At 31.1% G+C, this 17,538-nt stretch overlaps 3 protein-coding genes across 3 annotated transcripts in view; 2 read left to right on the top strand and 1 right to left on the bottom strand.

Moving 5' to 3' along the window:
• The window catches only part of LOC114336753 (neural cell adhesion molecule 2), a 331,903-nt gene that overhangs the window by 180,692 nt on the left and 133,673 nt on the right, over positions 1–17,538 (top strand). The window lies entirely within an intron of this gene.
• Positions 10,354–12,884, top strand: LOC126883461 (uncharacterized). Its single transcript, XM_050649020.1, has 3 exons — positions 10,354–10,670; positions 10,794–11,187; positions 12,010–12,884. The coding sequence occupies exons 1-3, from the start codon at positions 10,600–10,602 to the stop codon at positions 12,835–12,837; spliced, it is 1,293 nt and encodes a 430-aa protein (XP_050504977.1). The 5' UTR covers positions 10,354–10,599; the 3' UTR covers positions 12,838–12,884.
• LOC126883462 (uncharacterized) lies at positions 11,212–13,695 on the bottom strand. The gene is made up of 2 exons (XM_050649021.1): positions 12,945–13,695; positions 11,212–11,899 (listed from the first exon to the last, which is right to left on the bottom strand). The coding sequence occupies exons 1-2, from the start codon at positions 13,299–13,301 to the stop codon at positions 11,285–11,287; spliced, it is 972 nt and encodes a 323-aa protein (XP_050504978.1). The 5' UTR covers positions 13,302–13,695; the 3' UTR covers positions 11,212–11,284.

Genomic DNA, 17,538 nt, shown 5'->3' with positions numbered 1-17,538 from the left:
AAAAAGCATAAACACCTAACCAATCGCCTAATTAAAAGAATTATAGACCAGAACATCCCACTCCCTGTAAATATTCTCTTTATTCTGTCACTGAATAAAAAGAAAATTTTTGACTGTTTGGTATCTTTCTTGTCGGATAGTAAAATATTATTGTAATTAGTTATAAGTATTTGTAAAATATGTTTAAAAAATTTAAAAAAAAAATAAAAAAAAATAAAAAGAAAAAAAAATTAAAAAAAAAACATGAAACAAAAAAGAAATAAATAAAAAAAAATTAATAATTAAAAAAAAATATTAAAGAAAAAATCACTAAGAGGATTTAAACCTCCGCGGGGATGAACCGGGTTGACATCCTATCGTAGTGACAAAAAAACAAAACAAAAAACAAAACAAAAAAAAAACTAAAATAAAATACAAAAAAGAATGCATTTATTTTAATATTAAGATTAATATTTTTATTTGTAAAATGTATACACTATGTGTTCTTGATAAACATTAAGTAACATATTATATTTATATTTATTAACATAGTATTACATTAGCTGTAATGAGTAGGTAAATAAGAAGTAAAAAATTGTAATAATATTATAATAACCAAGTTTCACTAATTGGCAGTATCTTTAATACATTTACTTTTGATTGAGACTGGCTGAATGATCATAGTCCAAGCCAAAAGGAAAAAAAAGAATTTGTCAAAGTAGTATCATATAAATTTAGGAAAATATTTTGTAATTTTATATTTCTATACACATTTTGTATTATTTTCCAAATAAGTTTTTTTGTTATGTTATATTTAATAAATCTATAAAATACTTAATATGTTTTTGTATTTTTTTGTTAAATTATTACTTATAAAAAATAATGGTTATAATAAAATACATATTATAATGGTTATAAAACTAGTTACCTATACAGGGTGATTGATTAGTGTGAGGAAGCTCAGTAGATCTGTTATAGTAAAAATTACAAAAAAAAGTTATTGACAAAAATTGTAGGCAGCTTTAAACTCCACATTTTAAAATTAGTTACAATCTTACAGGGTGTTCCATAAGATGGTGGCAGACCAAACTTATGTTTTTTTAAATGGAACACCCTGTATTTTATTTTAAATTTGAAATCTGATTTACTTCCACATCACAACAATATAAAGTTTTATTATGTTATACCGGGTATTTAAAAAGTTATAAGCAATATTACCTGAAAATCGTATCAAGTTTAACTCCCTGTATAATTAAAAAGGAGTATAGGAACATTGATCTATTGCAACCATAGTTTTTTAATAATTGTTAAAAATTATAAATCATATTCGTTTTCATAATATTCGTTAAATCAAATACAGGGTAAGTCAAAATGCAAGTACATTATTTTCTTGGTAATTTTAAATAGAACACCCTGTATTTTATATCTCTATCGAAAAGTACTAATATCATACTTCAAATTTTATGAAGTATTCCCTATACCTAAAGTTATCAGTTTTCTAGATATTTTTATTTTTCCATCAAAGTATTAATTTGGTAGATATTTTAACGTTTACCAATAATTATTATGAGTTGGCCATGATTGATTTGTCAGAAACTGACAGTTTGACATTATTGTTTATTAATTCAGTATTGGGGTACACCGTAAATTAGCAACAATTATTATTTAGTAATTCAGTAATTAATTTAATTTAAATTAGTAATAATGAATTTTACTACTGATGAAAAAATGGTAGATATGATCTGGATTTTGGGGGAATGCAATAAAAATTCATTACTATCAGCTAGAATTGATCAAGAACGGTTTCCAGATAGGCGACAACTTAGACAAGATACATTTGAAAAATTGAAAGATCGATTTAACCGCACTGGTTCAGTGAATTATGAAAAACATGAACGAACAAAAACTAGTGTGACAGAGGAAAACGAAATGAGTGTGTTGATGGCAGATACAGAAAACCCACACACAAGTATAAGGAGTATTTCCAATGAACAAGAACTTAGTTACTACTCTGTTCAAAACGTTCTATCTAAAAACAAGATGCACCCTTATCATATTCAAAAGCACCAAGAATAGCACAAATGAATAGTATTTTGTGAATGGGACTTAGAAAAAATTAATGAGCAGAGATTTTTTTGATTATGTCCTATTTGGTGATGAAGCTACATTCCATCGAAACGGTTCTGTTAATAGACATAACTTTCGCTAAGATTCAACAAGTAATCCATACCACATAGTAACACATAGTCAAACAAGATGGTCTCTAAATGTGCGGGGAGGTAATGTCGGTAACCATGTAGTAGGACCATATTTTTTTTTTGAAGATAACTTAAATGGCGAGATTTACTTAGATTTTATCGTAAATCAGTTACCGATATTACTAGAAGAGGTTCCACTTAATATACGTGAACAAATGTGGTTTCCACATGACGGTGCTCCTGCGCACCACAATGAATTAGTACGTGGTGAACTTAATGATCAGTTTGGTGAAAGGTGGATCGGAAGGGATGGACCGGTAAGGTGGCCTCCATTGTCACCGGATTTCAATAAAATGGAGTCATTTTTTTGGGGTTACGTTAATAACGAAGTATACAAAATACCTCTAACAACAAGGGATGATATGAAAAATAGAATCCGAATTGCCTTTCAAAATATTTCTTTACAAATGCTTAATAATGTAAGCAACTCTTTCAATGACCGCTTTCAAGTATGCATAGATGTTTTGGGAGGTCATTTTGAACACCTTACTTAAGTAAGATAAGTTAAAATTACTGTTGTTTTTTATTTATCTATGTGTTATTTTTTTTCCGTCGGTTATTTTTTTATAAATTTTATTTGAAATAAATTGTTTTCTTTTCTGTGTCGTTATTTCGTTCCTGAATTAATAAATAATAATGTCAAACTGTCAGTTTCTGACAAATCAATAATGGCCAACTCACAATAATTATTGGTAAACGTTAAAATATTTACCAAATTAATACTTTGATGGAAAAATAAAAATATCTAGAAAACTGATAACTTTAGGTATAGGGAGTACTTCATAAAATTTGAAGTTCGATAGTAGTACTTTTCGATAGGAATATAAAATACAGGGTGTTCTATTTAAAATTACCAAGAAAATAATGTACTTGCATTTTGACTTACCCTGTATTTGATTTAACGAATATTATAAAAACGAATATGTTTTATAATTTTTAACAATTATTAAAAAACTATGGTTGCAATAGATCAATGTTCCTATACTCCTTTTTAATTATACAGGGAGTTAAACTTGATACGATTTTCAGGTAATATTGGTTATAACTTTTTAAATACCCGGTATAACATAATAAAACTTTACATTTTTGTGATGTGGAAGTGAAGCAGATTTCAAATTTAAAATAAAATACAGGGTGTTCTATTTAAAAAAACATAAGTTTGGTCTGCCACCATCTTATGGAACACCCTGTAAGATTGTAACTAATTTTAAAATGTGGAGTTTAAAGCTGCCTACAATTTTTGTTAATAACTTTTTTTTGTAGTTTTTACTATAACAGATCTACTGAGCTTCCTCGCACTAATCAATCACCCTGTATATGTATAAGTTAGTTAAAATTTATAAATACCGCCTAGTGTCAATAATGTTTAATACATAAAGGTTGAAAATAAAATAAATTAAATAACAAAATACCAATTTTGACAAAAATTTACAAAGGGACGAAGATGCGGCAACGTCACACCTTCACATAAAGATTAGAACCATGTAATTTATTTAAACCTTGGGAGGCAATTCGTATGTGACCATTTTAGCGACAGGTAAGAAATCCTATTTCGGGAGGCATTTCATATGCGGCCCTTTTTGAGATCTTCTATCATTACTGTTAAAGAATTTAAATACCTAGGAGCAACAATCACAAATAATGACAACAAAATAGAGCGATAAGTTGGAACAGGAATACTGGCAGGAAACAAATTTTTCTTTGAAATGCACATCTAACGATATCAAAATTTCTTTCACGATGTGCCAAAAACCAGATATATTAAACCGTAATACGACCAGCAGTCGCATATGAAAGCGAAGCATGTACACTAACAAAAAGAGAAGTAAATACATTGCTGGTGTGGGAACGTAAAATTCTTCGAATGATATATGGCCCTTGTAAAGACAGCGTGACAAACGAATGGAGGCGCAGATACAATAACTAGTTAGAGTCTAGTATTCGGAAATGAAAATCTAGTCAGATATTATGTAAAGGATAATATACTCAGATATTCAGGGCATGTGATACGCAGTAACGACAGTCGCCTTATAAGCAATGTGTTCTGGGAAAGGCCAGATGGAAGAAGGTCTGTAGGACGGCCTTCAAAAGGTCTGTAGGTGGAAAGATGCAGTCAACGAAGATCTGGAGAAAATGGGAGCGAGTCAATGGGAATTCGTGGCACAGGACCGACAAACATGAAAGGCAATACACTCTAACCCGCCTATTGGAATAGCCTTCGTGCCAATCAAAAGTATTCCTATAACCGGGATATTATAATAACCCATCAATGCTCGCTAGTAAAAACGTTTTGGGATCACAAATTTCTATTCCTTAAACCGGGATATTCCTTTAAGAGGTATTCTAATAAGCGGGTTTGAGTGTAGTGAACGCAGCAAAGACTCACGAAGAGTTCTAACGCCATTGATGATGATGATGATAACTTCAAACGGGCATAACGTAAACAAAAATAAAGATAAGGTAACTTAACACACTTTCTCTGAAATTCAATGAATTCAGCTTTAAAATAAGACTTTTAACGCTCATTTACATGCGCAGAAGCCAAGATGCAGTCGAAAACACTTCGAAAAATGCTTATTTTGCAAGTTGCAATTTGCATGATGCACTAATTTTACAATATCTTGAGTTCTAATTATAAGATTTAAGTTTAGTAAACGCAATAATTTTCTTTGTTTATTATTAAGGAGTAAATTTTATTTGATAACGCGGTAAATATTCCAAGTTCTCTACTATTATGGTCTAAAGATATAAGACAAAAAACGAATTTGAGAGTCTATCATACCTTGGCAGAGCCTTTTATGACTTATGGGGCAAAAGTTTGGCAGATCACGAAAAAAAATAAAAAATAATGGAAGAAGTAGAAATGGATTATATAAGGAGAGCCTGTGGTATATTCAAAAAAGATCACATCAGGAATGAAGATATTAGAAGGAGGATAAATACTGTATATTCCAGTGTAGATAGAATTAAAACGAGACAACTAGTGTGGTATGGCCACGTGAAATGAATGAATGAAGATAGATGGCCAAAGAAAGCTTTTAATTACATACCACAACAAAGAAGACGAAGACGAAGGCCTTCAGTTGCCTGGAAAAAAAATGTACGGCACATCATGAGATATAGAGCCATCAAAAGAAGACGAATGGATGAAAAAAAAAGATGGCAGTCGAAATGCGAGAAGCGGCAGAGGCTGTACGAACCTCGCTTATAGATAGATAAACTTTTATTTGATTTTTTATATCTTTTTTTTTTGACCACTCGGATCGAAAGCCACCCTCGAAATTCGTAGTCAGCAGCCAAAAATACATAACAAACAATGGGTTTGCCCATCAGAATAATTAAAAAGGCCACGATAACCTAGTTGACGTTAGGCATTATTAACAATATTAACAAAAAAACTGCCATACATTCTTAAAAAAACAAAATTATCAGTAGTAATTGCAAAAGAGCTCTGAAATAATTGAATTTTTCCCGAGTGACACCTTGACAGTTTTAATTTCACGAGCCGAAGGCGAGTGAAATTATGTCAAAGTGTCACGAGAGCAAAAATTCTATATTAATTTCAGAGGTCGAGTGCAATTTGTTGCGATTATTTCATGAATAAAACTGTTCAAAACCAAAATTTTATTGTAATTTATTTATGTAAGTACCATTAAACATACAGTTTTTATAAATATTTGACGATTGAAAGTCATCACTTTTATAATTTTTAAAACATTAATTGTCATTAATGTCACTGAATGTATTTTTTCGTAGCAACGAAGGGCATCTGACGTAATATACTTAACGACGGGAGATTATCAAAAATTATCGATTTAATTCAGATTTTTGTAGCTTTCTATTGGTCAGAATCTCCTATGAATGAAATAATCATATTAAATTTATCCCTGAAATTAAAAAATGCTCTACTGTAAAATTGTAAATTTGGCATAATGTTACTTTAGTTTTCAACGTGCGATATCTTCTATATTCAGGGGTGGGCAAATTTTTTTTAGTAAGGGCCACAAAATGTTTCTAGTCTATTACCGAGGGCCGCAATATTTATTACCTTAACACATGTTTTCGAATTTTTAACTTTTTACTAATTTTGTTTAAGGAGGGTGGGAGGGGTATGGTTTGAAATTATCATTTCAAGCACCTTTTTTGAATTCTGTTTGAAACTATGGTAGAATTGTTTTATTTTTAACTTAAATAACCATATTCAGTACAATTAACAGAATACTCCAAACAAATTTCAAGACAAAATATTGAAAAATAAGCCAAAGGTGGCAAATTTTTACCAACATCCAAATTTTGCAGTAGACATCAGAACTCGTCAATGGATCATATGAAACAAAAAAATCAAAGATATTTTATTAGCTTATGAGTCTCTATTATGAGTTTTGACGATTTTTGAGTTTTTGATATCACTATTTTGAAGACAAAATACCGAAATTTTTTGTAAAAAAATGGTGAAAATCAACATAACTTGTTATTGTTAAACAAAAAATAAGCAATAAACAAACAATGTCTCGACAGAGTTAGCTTACGAAATGTCTAAAGAAAATATATGAAACATTTCAGGTGGATCTGTCAAGTAGCTTTTGAGTTACAATGTCCACCGCCTTTGAAAAAAGCAGTTTTGAGAAAATCACGTTTAGTTTTGCCAACTTTTATTTTCAATTTCTTCTGTCTGTCAAATCGTAAAGTGGTGCACACCGAAATATATTTTTGGATAGCAGAGTAATTTACAAAAGGAAAGGGAACAACTGTTCAACGGTTCTCACTAATCTCAAGCTGCCGCAAAGCGGGTCAAAGGTTGGGATATTACACATGCTGTATTTCTGGTAATTTTCCTATGGGCAAACTGAAATTTTCAGAGTATTCTTGAAGTTATGTTCTTTCATATAAAATAATAAAAGAATCAAACTTTTCAAAATTTTCAAACCATACCTCCTCTCCCTAAATAATATTCGCACTTATTTCCCTGATTTATATACATGTGAGTGTATAATTTACTTATTTTTAGTTTATCTATGAACCTATTTCTTTTTTCACTAATATTGTTCTGAAGCGATTTCCTTGTTGCATCTTATGCAATTTGCTATTTTATTTGAGAATATGCCACAATTTAAGTTTGAAATTAAATTTATTGACCTTTCGATTTCCCTTCGATTGGTCTTGATTTCCTTCATTGTTTTTGTTTTCTGTGAAATAATTAAATAATAAAAAGATATTTAAAAAAAATGTTCTTCGTAAATTCTAAACTTATTTTCTGGTACTTATATTATTTAATGATTTTATTGAGGGAAATAATTGAAACAATTATTTTTCTTTATATGATCAATGAATAGTTTGAGTTTCATTTTAAAAATTTTATTTTGCGTTCAAAACTTGTGAATTTAGCAAATTTCTAGCAGTTTTTCATTTCTAAAAATATAGCAATTTTCTTCCCTAACTCACACCATCTGCATCTTTTAAGAACCTTTTCTAAACTTAACCATCGAAGATGCTTGTGGTATAAGACATCAGTATGTTCCGTTTCTAACTCTTCCAAAAATGCTATGAATGCACGATGATTTAGTCCTCTTGAACGAATTAAATTATCAGTATTAGTTATAATTGAAATGACGTTACCCATTTTCAAAAATTTTTGCATAATACCTGTTCTGGAAATTGTTTATGAACGTTATCTTTAAGTTTTCCCAACATTACAATATTTGCTCCTCTTAAATTTGGTGCTCCGTCAGTTATTACACTTTCTAGGTGGTTACGGGTTAATTTAAAATTTTCCAAACAGTTTTTGATTACATCAAAAATATCGTTTCCATTTGTTGAAATTTCATGGATTTTATTGAGCTAGAGAACAAAATTCTGTACCGGAAACACAAAAAATCGCCCGCGTTATGTTGAAAATTTGCGGAAAAATCACCCGCTGCGAAAGGGTTAATTCATAGCTGCATTATCAATATTTAATTATTAATATTAGCAATAATTGAAAAAAATCTTTAAATGAAAATAATTCATTTTTTTTTTCGCGGGCCGCAAAAAATGTCCAAAGGGCCGCATGCGGCCCGCGGCATATTATATATTATACTGTTCTATATTATACTGTCTTAGTAGTTTATAAAAATAATTTATTCTCCGATTGGCAGGGAAATTATTACAACATTGTTTGGCGAACGACACTGACTCAGTATATCAAGCGAAGTGAATATTGTTACACTTCCTCGCTTAGTTTGAAAAATATTGTTAGTTTTTTTATTAACGACCTCTTTTTGCTACAATGTTGTCTAATTGTCTCCTGTAACAATGAGTTATTGTCATTTTTCGCTCCGAGCGTATACTAAAGTTAGTTTTGCAAAAGTTTTCGAGACAAGCATATTAGTAAAGCCGCCATGGAATTACCTACTACTATTCTGCTTGGTTATGATGTAATAGAGACCATTTTTAAACACAGTAAAACTTAGTTTAACGGACACCTCTTCACAATGGAGATCTCTGCTGAACGGACAGTTTTTAGGTCACCGAACATTTCATAAATATGTGAGTCAAAAGGAAGACACCACCAAAATGTTTTACTCCAATAGCCGTGGAAGCCATAATTACGGATTTATTATCTTTCCACTTTGTCAAGCATATATTTTTGTCACTTCTTACCTATTCTTCTGACTGACCTCTTTTCATTTCTTTGTCTTTTTTAAATACACATCCCTTTGTTCTGTTTGGCATAATTGTTCCCGTTCCTTCTATTTTCAGTTCAAGCACTTTATCAAATAATGACAAAATCGAAAAATACCTATCAAAGAAGACGCAACTTTCCGGAGGCAAGGTTTCTACTAGGCGAAGAACGACCGACGGTCCTAAACCGAGTTCTTTATTTTTCAGCGGAGTCAGAGAGCCTTGGTAAATTTCAAAATCAAGTACTGTGCCACAAGATGTCAAAACAAAATTTTTTGGGCCAACAGGTCTCGGCTTATTTTTTTTTAGAAATTGTCGTATTGGACATCTGCCCAAAAAGGGTATCATTTGTTCATCAATTGAAAATGACGTCCCACGTAGTCTCTTAATTTCTAGATATCTTTCTCTTACTCTATCTATCATCTGCTGAATTTTCCAAAGGCAATTTTGTTGTTTTATCTCTTCAGTTACCGATAAATTATCTACAAGGTGAAAGTTTGTGCGTAATTTGTAAAATCTGTCTCGATTCATTACATCAGCTATGATTGGTAGTCGGTACTTAACACTCCAGTAAAGGTGTATTCTGGGAAACTAAAAACATCCCATGACCGCATGCATACCAAAAAATTGTTTGATTTCTTCGGGAGAAATATCTGGTTTTATTTCCTTGCCAGTCTCTTGCAAATCGTATTGCGAAGTTAGTTTTGCTCCCATTTCAAAAAAAATCATCATCTAAATATCGACTGAAATAAACAAATTGATTTAAAACGTCGTTGATATCATCAGTCCCATTGAATTCTTCCGAAATATTCTTGCTTGCGAATGAATCTTTGGTCCATTTTATGCCTACGGGACGTACATTTTTGCTCGTAGAAGGTTCAGGATTTTCCTCTTCGATGTTATTTTCCTCATCAGACTCTTCATCAGCGATGTTTTGCTCAAAATAATCATCACCATAGTGGTGATTTCAATCTCGAAATCAGACCCGCATTCATCTATCAGTTCATAAATTTTATCCGGATTAGCCGTAAGTTCGTCCAAGCTAACCTTTCTTGTATCTCCTGCAACAAAAAACATAGCTGGTTCTGTCTGTTTTTTTTTATTTTTACTGTGTTAACTCCCGAACCCCACAATTGTGATCTAGCGCCAAAAGTAACTCATAAGAACATAACCTTTAATACATTTAATCATTTTTGTACGAAACTTAATGAAACTAAACCAATTTAAAGCAATAATACCCATCACATGTTTTAAACTGATTCTTAATAATACTTACTATTTTTTGCCATTGCAGTACACACAGGTCTAAATTATTAGGAAATACGTCCGTTCATACTCTAATCACGTCAAAGAATGAGAAGGGAGACGGAAGGTACCGATTCAGCGTGAGTACTCGCACCTAGCACAGTCATGTCGTGCGGGAGCGATTCGTGAAAATTTGATTTTAAGCCTAATGCCGGTTTTCCACCAGAGAGACAGTTTTTAGAAACACAAACAGAAACTTTTTGAACGAAAAAAAACAAAAACAAAACTGAAACAATCCCAAAACTCTTGTTTCCATTTAGCGGACTTCATTTTGTTCGAGTTTTGTTTTTGTTTTCGGTCCTTTTCCACCGGAAAACAAAAACAAAACACAAACTCGTGTCGACAACAACATTTGTTGTCGCGAGGAAGTCAAAGCAGTTTTTCTTTAATTAAAACAATGTTTTTTTCTCAAGAAGATTTTTTTATTCTTAGTTGTGGATGGTTAATATTGAAGTCATTGGAAAAAAAGTAAGTAAATATAATTATGTTCGGTGTACTAGCTGTTTACTAGCCAAATAATCACTTTAAAGGGTACATATATATTTTTTAGTAAATATAATTCATAAATGATAAAACAGTATTGTTTTTTAGGAGAAGAAGAAAACGCAAACACAGATATTGGGTTCGATCACTTTTATCTAGAAGAGTGAACGATGGTGCTGCACAATTGATGAACGACATCCAAAATGATGACTTTGGGTTGCATGGGGAACTGCGCTCATCTTTTCATAATTTTGTGAGAATGTCTTCCTCTGATTTTGAAGAACTAATTACATTAATTGGAGGAAAAATTGCCAAGTTAAATACAAACTTCAGAGATTCAATTTCTATTAAAGATCGATTAGCAGTAACACTGAGGTTCCTTGCAAGTGGGGACAGTTATCAAAGCTTAATGTACTTATGTAAAATATCTGTTCCCTCCATATCACGAATTATACCAGAAGTGTGTGATGCCCTAAATGAAGTTCTTAATGATTACATAAAGGTAAGCAATTAAAAATACTATATATTTTATTTATTTCTGATTATTAAGAAGAAAAACGAAATTAATACATTTTAACTTACTTTTAATACATATTTTTTTAATTAATGTCCTGAAAAACTGATGAAAAAGCTTCTTTTAAAATACTTGTCTCTCCTTGTATTGGGTTGAAATCATTTGTCTCGCTTAAAGTAATTACTTGAACTTTCTGTCCTGACATTGCACTTGCTGATGAATTGTCAGATATGACAGCCCATGACGGTGTGGAAGGTGAAGGCATTGGGGTGCAACTGCTTTGTGGAAGGTGGGACCTGCGAGCATCAAACAATATATTTGTAATCTGCTGTTGCACAGTAATCCTTGAGTATTCAGTTTTTAAGCTTCTAATATTATTAGCTACCATCTCTCCAAATACGTCATATTCATCACGCTCTTTTTTTTCATATACTGATTTCATCATATTAAATACTTGTGTGCTTTCACTTTCATTGTCTTTCTCCACATTTCTATTGGTTTTCTTTTTGGGTTGGTTTTTTGATGTAAACTCATTTTCAGGTGCATTTGAGGTTGAAGCATTTTGCATACAAAACTTGTCAGTTTCCAATGGTGTAGCAGAGTTTTCAACTTTAGATCTTTCAGGTTCATCCTCGAGGTCATGGATGTCAACAGAATTTTGGGTCTCCGTTTGAGGGTCGTCATCTGAAGATTCACTTTCCTGAAAACAAAAAACTTTTATAATTTTATGCTAATCTGTATAAACATTGCTCAAATTATGTTCGTTATGTTAATGCCAAAATTATAAACAAATTATTCTTTTTATTTTAGGTGCCCACCAACTCAGCACAGTGGCAAAAGTTGGCGAATGATTATAACACTAGATGGAACTTCCCAATGTGCGTGGGAAGCATGGATGGGAAGCACGTTGTCATGCAATCACCCAAATATAGTGGAAGTGAATTTTTTAATTATAAAGGCACATTTAGCATAGTTCTCTTTGCTGTAGTCGATGCAAACTACAATTTCACCTACGTGTACATTGGTTGCCAAGGGCGTATATCAGATGGGGGAGTTTTTAAAAATACCGGCTTTGCCAAATCTTTGAGCAAAGAAATGCTTAACTTACCCGAAAACGCATCCCTTCCAGAAAGAGAGAAACGTGTACCGTATGTTTTTGTAGCCGACGATGCTTTTCCCTTATCACCAAATATATTGAAACCGTTCTCCGGACACCAGGATCGCGGATCTATGCAACGCATATTTAACTACCGTCTGAGCCGAGCAAGAAGAGTGGTCGAAAATGTGTTTGGTATATTGGCCTCTGTGTTCCGTATTTTCAGAAAACCTATACTACTAGAACCACCAAAAGTAGAAAAAATTGTGCAAACTTGTGTTTTATTACATAATTACCTGCGCCGAAATACCGAATCAAAAAATACTTATACACCACCGGGGTCATTTGACGTAGAAGATATAGATTCGGGAACTATTAGAAATGGATCGTGGAGGAATGAATCACAACCAACTGCATCAATGTTACCTCTAAAACCTGTGGCTAGGAAATCTTTGCAAGAAGCACAAAATATAAGAAATGAATATTGTGAATATTTTATTTCAGACCAAGGACAAGTACCCTGGCAATTAAAATATGCGTAAATAAAGGGGATTATGTTAGCAATTTGTAATTATTTATTTATTTTCTTTTTTTTTTGTGAATACCTAAATCCCTTAAAATGTAAGTAAACAATAAACAAAAAGCTTACCTCATATTCTCCACCGATTTGAACGCCTTTTCTTGGTTTATTTTTATCATGCATAAAACTCATTGCGTTATAACCAAACCACCTGGGTATAAAATTCTGACCCGCGCCAGATTTTTTTATTTTTTTATAGTTTCTTCTTTCACGTAGGTATTGTGACGTTATGTTTTTTATTTTTCTGGCTATTTCCAGGTAATTGGTGTCAAACAATTGGGCAATTTGTTTATGTGAATCCACTTTTGCAATCCTATTTTTATAGTTGGCATCCCTTGGGTACCACAAATTTCTATGTTCCCTCAAGGCATCTATGAGGGTACAAATTTCTTCAGTAGTCCACTCCTTTTTACCACCTTCAGACATGATCTGAAATAACCAATGAATAATGTATATTATTTATTTAATAACCATGGTAATATTATTAACGAACTATTCAATTAATTACTATCTAAAAAAAGGAAAAAGTTTGTTTACATCTGATCATATGGGTCACTATATCATGTACAAAATTCAATATTTACCCATCTTGCTTTTTTGAACATTTTGTACATGAGATCAAAACAATTTATAATTTATAAAAATATCTTACAAAAACAACAGGCTACATAAATGGTAAATAGATTTCACTTAAAACTAATTTTGCTATAAAATAAAATTAACTTGTTACAATAATCTATAGGATGGTTCTGATAAGATGAAGTAAATATTCATTTTACCTTTATTTCTTTGATAAGAAACATCAGCTGTATTCATATACATTTATTTTATGTAAATAGTATTTATATAAAAAAATACATTATTTACTTGCCTACAATTTGGTTCAATTCAACAAATATTGATAACCTGGCTGGTTATATTAATATTATATTATTATTATATTATTAACCTTGTTGGCTACAAGTATAAAAACAAGAGAACAAAACACGACTGTTTCCACTAAACAGACTAAAACAGGCTACAGTTTCAAAACATGTCGAAACCTTTTGATGTTTACCGCTACCGAACGGGACACGATAAACAAAACTGCAACTGTCGCAAAACACGCCAGTCTTCAAAAAGTTTCCAAAAAGTTGCAGTTTTGTTTTATTCGACACGAGTTTGTGTTTTGTTTTTGTTTTGTCCGTTCAGTGGAAAACCGGCATAAAACAGCATTTAGATTAGACTCACACAATTGTAACATCATGGAGCGTAAGGGATAACAGGCAGAATGACAAGAAAGTTAAGAAACTTGACATAGGACTTCCAGTTTTAGAAATGCGACCAGAAGTACTGTTTTAGAGTCACCGGAATAATAGCCTAATAAAATAAAAAAAAGTCAAAATGTAAATTCGTACAGGTTAAAACAAATTTTATATCAAAGTTTAGGTGGGTACAAAAGATATTTTCAAGAAAGTATCCAAATTAGTCCTGTCGCCAGGGGGGGTACAACGGCCTCGTTAATTCAGATGGACTTACCCAAGTTTTTTTTATGTATTTTGACCCGTAGAACCCGAATTTTTTGGGTAACAGTTGATCCGGATGTCGATAAGATTGTTATAGACCAAGAACTTGAGGAATCAAATAACAGCGATTTTTGGCAAAACAAAACAATATTTTGTATTTTTTGGGTCATTTTAAGCAAAAAATATTTCTACAAGTTTTTTAGTAGGATGCACAGTTTTCGAGATAAACGCGGTTGAACTTTCAAAAAATCGAAAAACTGCAATTTTTAAACCCGAATAACTTTTGATTAAAAAATAAAATAGCAATTCTGCTTAGCGCCTTTGAAAGTTCAAGTCAAATTATGTCGGTTTTGATTATTTGCATTGCTAAAAATTTATTGTGTTATTGTTAAACAAAGCTACAAACAACTAGTGCGTGAGTGATGTTTCTATGATTTCTCATTTAAAATCGAACGAGTAGGTAGAATAGGTACTAGTGCAATCAAGACTATTTCTACGTTACATGCGTTAAAACGCATGTAAAAGCACGGGAAACCCTACGTGTTTATAGCTTTGTTAAACAATAAAAAAATAAATTTTTACCAACGCAAATAATCAAAACCGATATAATTTGACTTAAACTTTCAAATGCGGTAAGCAGACTTGCTATTTTATTTTTTAATCAAAAGTTATTCGGGTTCAAAAATTGCAATTTTTCGATTTTTTTAAAGTTCAACCGCGTTTATCTCGAAAACTGTGCATCCTACGAAAAAACTTGTAGAAATATTTTTTACTTAAAATGGCCCAAAAAATACAAAATATTGTTTTGTTTTGCCAAAAATCGCTGTTATTTGATTCCTCAAGTTCTTGGTCTATAACAATCTTATCGACATCCGGATCAACTGTTACCCAAAAAATTCGTGTTCTACGGGTCAAAATACATAAAAAAAACTTGAGTAAGTCCATCTGAATTAACGAGGCCGTTGTACCCCCCCTGGCGACAGGACTAAATCATACAAGGGGATCATTGTTTAAAAAATTAAAAAGGGGTCATTTTTGCAAAAAATATACTTTTTTAACTGCTGAGGTAACTCACTTATTAATGAAGGTCTATGGGATTTTTTTCTGCAAAGTTGAAGAGTAAATCTTTCACATAAGACTTACTAAATTAAATTTGACCCCCTATTTATTTAAATAATTGTACATAAAACTTTAAAAACAAATTTGCAAAAAAATTATTTTTAGCGTTTTAAATAAGCACTATGAAATATCTTATTTTACAGACTAAGTTGCGCTATGTTATCAGTATTAAGGAAAAAAAATTGGTCCAAAAATATTTAATATTTTTTGAGATATTAAATTTGATTATTAAATGTTACTATATTTTAAATTGCAAAAATGCGGTTGTTGCCAAAGAAATATTCACCTGCTTAAGATGTCATTATTTTTAATTTAATGTATATTTTCGATAAATGTATTGATTAATTCAGATTTCAATTAAACTCCCCCCTAAATTTGAAGCATTTGAAAATTATTCAAATTTGTTTATAATTTGTTTTTTTAATAGCGTCGCGGGGATTAAGTATTTTGAAATGTTGTTTTGATAATTAAGTTCCTGGGAATTTTTTACTAATTAACAAAATTTTTTTGTCGTTTTTTCTTCTTTTTTTTTTTCTTGGAGTTACATTACTACGGGCCCCTTTAGGGTTAAATTTTATTAAAAATATCGAATCTCTGAGTTGTAGATTCTAGACCTAAAAATATTAAGATTTAACTAAAATCTTTTTATTATAATGTGGCTACTCACTTAGTTACAGGGTGTTCTATTTAAAAATTTAAAAATTATTTTTACCAAGTACTTTAAAACTATTTGACGTATCCTTATCATACTTGGCAGAAAGTGTGGCTATTATACACCCTACTAAATTGTGATTAATAAACGTTTCTAGCTAGTGCCAGAGGCGTACGACAGGGGATAGTGAATAATTGACCCTTCCCGAATTCTACGCCACTGAGTGAATTACTATTTTAGCGAAATTTTTCGATTCTCCAATACTTTGTATGTAAATAACTTTATTGGTATTGATAAAGCCATCAGTTTGAGATATATTGGAAGTTTAAAATGAATGAATGAATGAATCAAAATAACTATGCCGTTGCATTTTTAACGTCTAATATCTCGAAAACTAATGACTTAATCGTTACCAGTAAAGAGTATATTATTTACATAGAAAGTATTGGAGAATCGAAAAATTTTGCTAAAATAGTAATTCCCTCAGTGGCGTAGAATTTGGGAAGGGTCAATCATTAACTATACCCTGTCGTACGCCTCTGGTACTAGCTAGAAACTTTTATTTATCACAATTTAGTAAACTGTATAGTACACGCACTTTCTGCCAAGTATGATAAGGATACGTCAAATAGTTTGAAAGTAATTGGTAAAAATAATTTTTAAATAAAACACCCTGTAACTCAGTAAGTAGCCACATTTTATTTAAGTGATTTTAGACCAATCCTAATATTTTTATGTCTAGAATCTACCACTTAGAGATTCGACATTCTTAATGAAACTTAACCCTAAAAGGGCCCGTAATAATATAACTCCAAGAAAAAAAAAGAAGAGGAAAAAAAGACAAAAAATTTGTTAATTAGTGAAAAATTCCCAGAAATCCAATTATCGAAACGGCATTTCAAAATATTTAATCCCCGCGACGTTATTAAAAAAACAAATTATAAACAAATTTGAATAATTTTCAAATACCATTTTAGGGGAAAGTTTAATTGAAATTTGAATTTATCAATACATTTATCAAAAATATACATACAAATAAAAATAATAAGATTTAATACAGGTGAATATTTCTTTGACAACAACCGCGTTTTTGCAATAGAAAATAGAGTAACATTTATTAAACAAATTCAATATCTTAAAAAATATTAAATAGTTCTGGACCAATTTTTTTTTGCTTAATACTGATAACATAGTGCAACTTAGTGTGTAAAATAAGGTATTTTATAGTGCTTATTTAAAACGCTAAAAATAATTTTTTGAAAATTTGTTTTTAAACTTTTATATACAATTATTTAAATAAATAGGGGGTCAAATTTAATTTAGTAAGACTTATGTGAAAGACTTACCCTTCAACTTTGCAGAAAAAAATCCCATAGACCTTCATTGG

Source organism: Diabrotica virgifera, chromosome 4 (genome assembly GCF_917563875.1).
Source record: "Diabrotica virgifera virgifera chromosome 4, PGI_DIABVI_V3a".
NCBI classification, from domain to species: Eukaryota; Metazoa; Arthropoda; class Insecta; order Coleoptera; family Chrysomelidae; genus Diabrotica; species Diabrotica virgifera.
This window is presented reverse-complemented; position numbering and strand designations above follow the sequence as displayed.

Coding starts and splice junctions, on each gene's coding strand:
- LOC126883462 (XM_050649021.1), bottom strand. CDS start 13,301: ATGTCTGAAGGTGGTAAAAAGGAGTGGACTACTGAAGAAATTTGTACC. Junction 11,900..12,944: donor AAATCGGTGGAGAATATGAG/GTAAGCTTTTTG, acceptor TTTTGTTTTCAG/GAAAGTGAATCTTCAGATGA.
- LOC126883461 (XM_050649020.1), top strand. CDS start 10,600: ATGTTTTTTTCTCAAGAAGATTTTTTTATTCTTAGTTGTGGATGGTTA. Junction 10,671..10,793: donor TTGAAGTCATTGGAAAAAAA/GTAAGTAAATAT, acceptor ATTGTTTTTTAG/GAGAAGAAGAAAACGCAAAC. Junction 11,188..12,009: donor TTCTTAATGATTACATAAAG/GTAAGCAATTAA, acceptor TTTTTATTTTAG/GTGCCCACCAACTCAGCACA.